The sequence below is a fragment of the Populus trichocarpa genome, chromosome 6 (assembly GCF_000002775.5).
Source record: "Populus trichocarpa isolate Nisqually-1 chromosome 6, P.trichocarpa_v4.1, whole genome shotgun sequence".
In the NCBI taxonomy this organism is placed as follows: domain Eukaryota; kingdom Viridiplantae; phylum Streptophyta; class Magnoliopsida; order Malpighiales; family Salicaceae; genus Populus; species Populus trichocarpa.
Genome location: NC_037290.2, coordinates 13,941,415 through 13,947,588, shown reverse-complemented (window position 1 = coordinate 13,947,588; position 6,174 = coordinate 13,941,415). Strand labels below are relative to the sequence as shown.

General features: G+C 33.8%; 1 protein-coding gene across 1 annotated transcript; it reads right to left on the bottom strand.

Moving 5' to 3' along the window:
* Positions 1–1,976: 1,976 nt before the first annotated feature.
* LOC7484689 (myb family transcription factor EFM) lies at positions 1,977–4,766 on the bottom strand. The gene is made up of 4 exons (XM_002308278.4): positions 4,166–4,766; positions 3,141–3,773; positions 2,912–2,988; positions 1,977–2,612 (listed from the first exon to the last, which is right to left on the bottom strand). The coding sequence occupies exons 1-4, from the start codon at positions 4,353–4,355 to the stop codon at positions 2,130–2,132; spliced, it is 1,383 nt and encodes a 460-aa protein (XP_002308314.1). The 5' UTR covers positions 4,356–4,766; the 3' UTR covers positions 1,977–2,129.
* Between the last annotated feature and the right edge of the window lie 1,408 nt (positions 4,767–6,174).

Here is a 6,174-nt window from a genome sequence, read left to right as displayed (position 1 = left end):
AGTTAATCAACATCCTTAATGACATGTTGTAAATCCTATTGCATGAGTTAAAATAATCCGTTCTTGAACTTAGACTGGACTGTGGGCCAAGTATATCCTCCATCTCGAGATCATATAAGCAGACCTATACCCACCAAAAAAATTCAATTGTTCTTGAACCGGATTTTAACTCATCAAAACTCCAGTCCAGCCCACCCTATTATAAAGAATATCATGGGTTAAAATGATCGATGACTGAAAAAATAAAGAAAAAATACCAACGTCTAATGTTAAAATTTCACAAAAAGAATACAAGATCAAACAAAAAACATGCAGTGATCCAACAAAATCTGAAAACAAATCATGAAGAGATAAACAAAAAGAGTACTTGCTAATATAAAAATAAAATAAAAAAGTAAAAAAAAACTTTGAAGATATAAAAAAAAATCAAATTATTTTTTAGTCAATTTATTTAAATTGAACAAAGTGTAAAATATAGAAAAAAAAGGCTAAGAACGCACATGACCCATTAAAAAGAGGACTCGCTTGCGTGTGAGGCCACTTATTTTATTTTTAATAAAGGACGGACGACACGTTGGTCACCCTTTATTTTTTTCAAAAAAAGAAAAGATATAGACGGCACATCATTTACTTGCCTAGTTTCTGACGCTCAAAGAGTCACTGAAAAATCAGACTAGAGATATTTTAAGACAAAAGGATTGATTTTCAACCCGTTTGTTTTTTTCCAAAATACCTGGAAAACACCCAAAATCAACCTGAATTTAAAAAAATTATTGAGCTCAAATCTATTATCTTAGACAATGAAAAATCAAAAAACACCTCAATGAAACTTCCATAATTGAATGAAACTTATTGATACTAAAATCAATTTTTTTCATGGTTGAAATAAGTTTTAATCAAAACTTTCTATCTCTTTAACCGGAATTTAGCTGCTCTCTCTCCTTTCTCAAATCAGAGAATAAAAAATAAAAAAAATAAAGTTTTTAATTAAAATTAAATTTTCAAAATCTAAAAGAACAAAAATTTAGAAATTAGAAAGTAAGAGGACCAAAATGAATATATACTAATTTTGAAACAATCACTTATTTTACCCCCGTCATCCTTTTTCTTTCAATTTGGCTTTTTATTAACAATTTAAAGACAATTAACTATCAATTTGAAAGAGAAAAAAGTTCAATAGCCAAAATAAAATAAAAAATCAAACCATCTATGCCTTTAAGTTTTTTTTTATTTTATATGTATATATAATTATTATATATAATTGAAGGTTTAAGTTTATTTCTTTTGACGATGCATTAATTAACTTAAAAATGAGTGAATTGGGAATGAGTCTGAATAAACTCTAATCCTTAAAAATCTAAAGGGGTCGAGCTTGATTTTTATTTATTAGGTTAGTCATGAACCTGAATTTAATTAAAACTTATGAAAGTTAGAGGAGCTTAAATATAATTCACCCAAATTTGAAAGTTAACAATATCATATGAAAACAATTTTTATATTATAAATAATCATAAAAATAATATTGTCTGTACCACGAGAGTTACTCAATTATTTTGATTTTAATCATGAGGTAAACATGCAATTATATAGTGATCTCTCAAATCAAGAAAGAGAAAGAAAACAACCTTAATATATAAATGTCGTGAAATTCAAGATTAAGACAAAAACACTTAATACAACGTATTGTATTGTCAAGGACTTAATTTTGTCGGATTGAACGTAAAGAAACTCTATCGCCTTTCTGTTTTGCAAGATTTCATTCGATATCCCAGCAAGCATTAATTTCTAGCAAATGAACGGCTGTGATCACTATTCATTGACAATTCTTCACCAGATAATCACAACAAATGAACGGCTAGAATAATCCAGTCTTCGAATTGTTAATTTTTTCCTTTTTTCTTGTGTCTTGTCTGTTCCTTTACCGTCTGTCTTTTTAGGAGCTTTTGTCTTAATGCCTTTTCACTCTCTCAAAGATATTTGACAAAATATAGATCCAATAGAATTGATCAATGCAACATATAACAAACTACGTCCTTCTAACATGCATATAACAAGTTAGAGATCATGTGCAGATAAAGCTAAAACACTAACCCTACCCTAACACTAACCTTACAGATCAGATCAGAGGTCTAAAACTTACTTCCATGGCTCTCTTCACCTTCTTCTCTGAGACCAGCCCGCCCTTTTCTCTCTCCTCCATCATTCTCACCACTCTCGCCTTTCCAGCTGCTACTCTCTGACTTGCCATCTTCAATGCTCTCAGATCTGTCCCTACTACCTCTAAAATCCGACTCAGGGGAGCTATGCACCTGTGAAGTGGGCCTAAACAATTGGAGTTGGTGGTGGAGGGTGTGGTGGTGAAGTGATGGTGGAGGTGCCGCAGCTGCAGTGTAGAAATCTTGAGACGCAGGTGGTGTAGCACAGAAATGAGGTGGCGGAGCGTGAGAAGCTGGGTGGGCACCATAGAGGGCTGCCCCCCCACTATGAGCTGCAGCTGCTGCCGTGGCGTACTCAGGAGGGACCCATATGCTACCCAAGACCACAAGATGTGGAGCTGGGGCTCCTGCTGCGTGTGGGCTTGGACTGGGTCGCCTTGTATGAAGTCTATATTTCTGTATCACCAAATAAAAAAGTTAAAAGACAAGTATATCATTTGGATCTGCAGTGTACTGGTATTAATATATTCAAAGTATGTGCAGAGTGCAGACTGTGTTATGTCAGGTCAAAAGAAATTGTACAAAGCCTCTTTCATGCATGCTGCCTGAGGCCTGAATTAACTGCACATAATATATTTGCCTCTGTATAAATGTATGTATGTATACAGAGAGAAAGAAACGAATGTAATTTATAACTGTAGACGGTATGTATATACAGAGAGAGAGAGAGAGAGAATAAAGTAATTAATATATACCTGTAGATGGCTTTTTACTTCGTCATTGGTCAAACCGTCAACCTTCATGAGTTCCCTGATTTGTTTTGGGGTGGCCACTGTTTTCATGCACGACCGAAAAAGAAACCAGTCAAATACCATTGCCAATAACATGTAATCAACCATTTATATATATAATTATGAAAATGATAAAGATGGTAATCATGATGACAAACGACTTGACTAATATCATTATTAGGATTTTGGTTACCTTGAGAACCGCCAAGCATATGCAGAGCGTTGACAAATCTGCGGTGTAAGTCTGGTGACCAACACCTCCTTGCTTTTCTATGAGTCTGAGATGTGGAAGTATTTGTAGAAGCAGAAGCAATAGTTGCAGTGTTTGTTGCTTGGCCATCAGATGATGAACTATTACCAGCTCCTTTTCCTTGCTCAATCACGACCATCTTTTTACCAGAACTTTCTCTCTTTGGACAAGAGAATCCATTCTCAGTCTCTGAAAATCTCTTATGATCCAATTCCAAATGTTCATCAGTACAAGCTGCAAGAGCTAAGGTTGGGCTTGGGCACAAATTTCTCTCTTTTGAGAATGGAAGGAAAGCTCCTCCATTTCTTTGTTTCGTGTCTAAGATCAGCTTTGAACTAACATTGAATCCAATATCGGTTAGTATTGGGGATGTCAATGTGGTCTGAGGTTTGGTTTCATTGCTTTCTTGGCTCCAAAGTTGTGCTGTTGTCATCCAGTTAGCCTTATCAGAGATGTTTGAGGTCTTCTCTGGGGTTTCAGATGTTGAGGTTTTGAGAGGAATGAATTCTTCAAGAACTGGTATGGGCACTTGATTTCCTCTATATGCTTGTAGTTTCTGCCTTGAAGTCTCCACAGCTGAGTCGAAAGATGGAAATTATATTTAGTCATTAAGGAATTACCATTTACTAAACTATGCATGAGGTCTCACATCCTCTTAACAAAAATATGTCAAAATTTAACTGGCTGCTTTTAAAATCAAAGAAACGAACTCAATAAATAAAGTAAAAAATTAAGATAGAAAGCTAACTAGAATTTCTATAAACGAAAGAGGATAAAGAAAAAGAATAGAATTAAAATCCATCCAAATGATCACATGATTATCTAGCCAATTAATCTTCTGTGTATATATATGAATTCCATATATGCATATAATCTTGAATCCACAGTTAGTTTCGAAACAGTAATAATCAAAGCATAAATTAAAACTTTCAAGAAAAGAAAGCCAAGCTGTATATATATATCTATACCACTGGTCAGAAGTTGCATGCAAAGGGGCAGCTCGCGTTTGAAAGCATCGATCTTTAGCCTTTCTTCCTCAAGGCGAGAGAGAAACTCTTCAAGCTTATCGGTCTCGTCGTTCTGGTGTCCATACGATTTCAATAGCATAGAATAGCTGTGGGGCTTGCAATCCAGGCTGAGTTCTGATGGAGATGCCATGATTATTAATTGTTTTATCTTTTCACGTACAGCAAGAAAACTGATCTCTCTACTCAACGAGCCTTGTCTTGTCGTTAACGTTCATGCGACAATAGGAACAGGGATATGTAGGAACAAACAACAGCAAAAGAGGTCGGGTGCCTGGACTCTTGCTTTCTAGGTTTTGAGTTTTCGAGTGGATTAGAAAGAGAGAGAGGAAGAGGCTGTTGTTTGTGAACACAAGGAGGATCGAGGGAGGATCATCTTCTTTTAGTGATGAGTTCAAGAGGGAATAAAGCAGGGTTCAGAGAGAGAGGGAGAGGATGAGGAAAGAAAAAGCTAGCAAAGGGAGGAGGGGATAAAGAAGGATGGTAACTTCTTGTAAACAGCAAAGTTAGGAAAAGCTAAAAATGAGAGAGGTAGCTGAGGCTCTCTGAAAGGGAAGAAGGAATCAGGAGTCTGACAGTGGAAGGGATCATGTGCTTAGACACTGTGTTTTTTTTTTTTTTTTTTAACTTTTAATTAGCATATAGCTTATAGCTAGTATGGAGTCTTTGTACGAATTCAAATAGCCAATATCTTAAAGATGATTCTTCTTCTAATTACTGTTATCCTCCTTTTCCTTTATCTCTTTATTATTATTATTTTTTTTATTTTTATCCTTTTTTCCATTTTACTATTTCCTTTTGATTTGAAGAGCCTATCTATGATATTAAGATTCGTCTCCTACTTTTAAAATCAAAGCACCTCATGATCATATATTGATGCGTAGTCTTCAAAAGCTTCTCATGTAAAGTATACTATCATTTGGTTTAAGCTTAATGGGCTTGTGAATGGTTTGTATTTTTGGATTTGATTATTTACTGAGATATGTATATATATATATATATATACATGCACTTCATCACTTATGGAGCAAACATGCATTTGAGGGTTTTTGAGATATCTCCCACATGGTCATCATCATCTAGCTTAGAACAATATCCTTAGAATAATTACAGGATCCATTAGGAGCTCTTCTAATTAAGATACTGCGAGTATAATGCAATTAGAGTTTGCGATGAGGCATATTAATGCCACTTGTGTGTCAAAGGTTAAAGTTTGTGGCAGAAGTGCACGCACAAGAGAAGATAAAAAAAAAAAAAGGATTGATGTAAAATAACAACAGTATTACCGACAAAATATTTTTCATATGTAATGTTTAATTACAATAGTGATGAAGTCTTTCTGTCATAGATATTAAATGTAATTATCGATAGAATTACTAACACAATAAAAAATAAAAAATATTCTATCGGTTATTTCGTAATTAATATAACACGTCATTATTTTCCAATGAATTTACTGACGGTATTTTCCGTCGCAATATTCCATCAACAACACTGTCAACAAATTTAAAAGTGTAATAACCAACATCATCCCCATTCTCCCCTTGTTCTTCTTCTTTCTCTTTCTCTTGAACTACAAATCAAAATAGTAGCTCTCCTACCCATTTTTCTACAATTTAAGTCTTATCATCACAAATTCAGTAACTCAACATTTCATACTATCAAGTAAGCAAATGTGCCCATTTATGTTTTAATATAATGTATTAATATTTTTTTGAAGTATTTGTAGTATAGTTTGCTTGTATATTTAAGTGTTTCACTACCATTTTATATATAATTAAATTTTGATTTGTATGTTAGGGTATGTTTGTAATTTAGGGAAATTTTCATTTGTTTTTAATTTGATGAGATTTATTTTGACTTTTATTTTTTTAACTTAGGTGTGTTGTGATGAAAGAAATAATCATGGGTCATTTAATGGGTAACAATCATATTTTGTTAATGTTATTGTT

What these genes read in the sequence shown, in the direction of transcription:
- LOC7484689 (XM_002308278.4), bottom strand. Translation starts at nt 4,355, where the DNA reads ATGGCATCTCCATCAGAACTCAGCCTGGATTGCAAGCCCCACAGCTAT. An exon ending in TATGCTTGGCGGTTCTCAAG is followed by an intron (nt 2,989 to 3,140) that starts GTAACCAAAATC and finishes GCATGAAAACAG; the next exon opens with TGGCCACCCCAAAACAAATC. An exon ending in AAGTAAAAAGCCATCTACAG is followed by an intron (nt 2,613 to 2,911) that starts GTATATATTAAT and finishes TTGGTGATACAG; the next exon opens with AAATATAGACTTCATACAAG.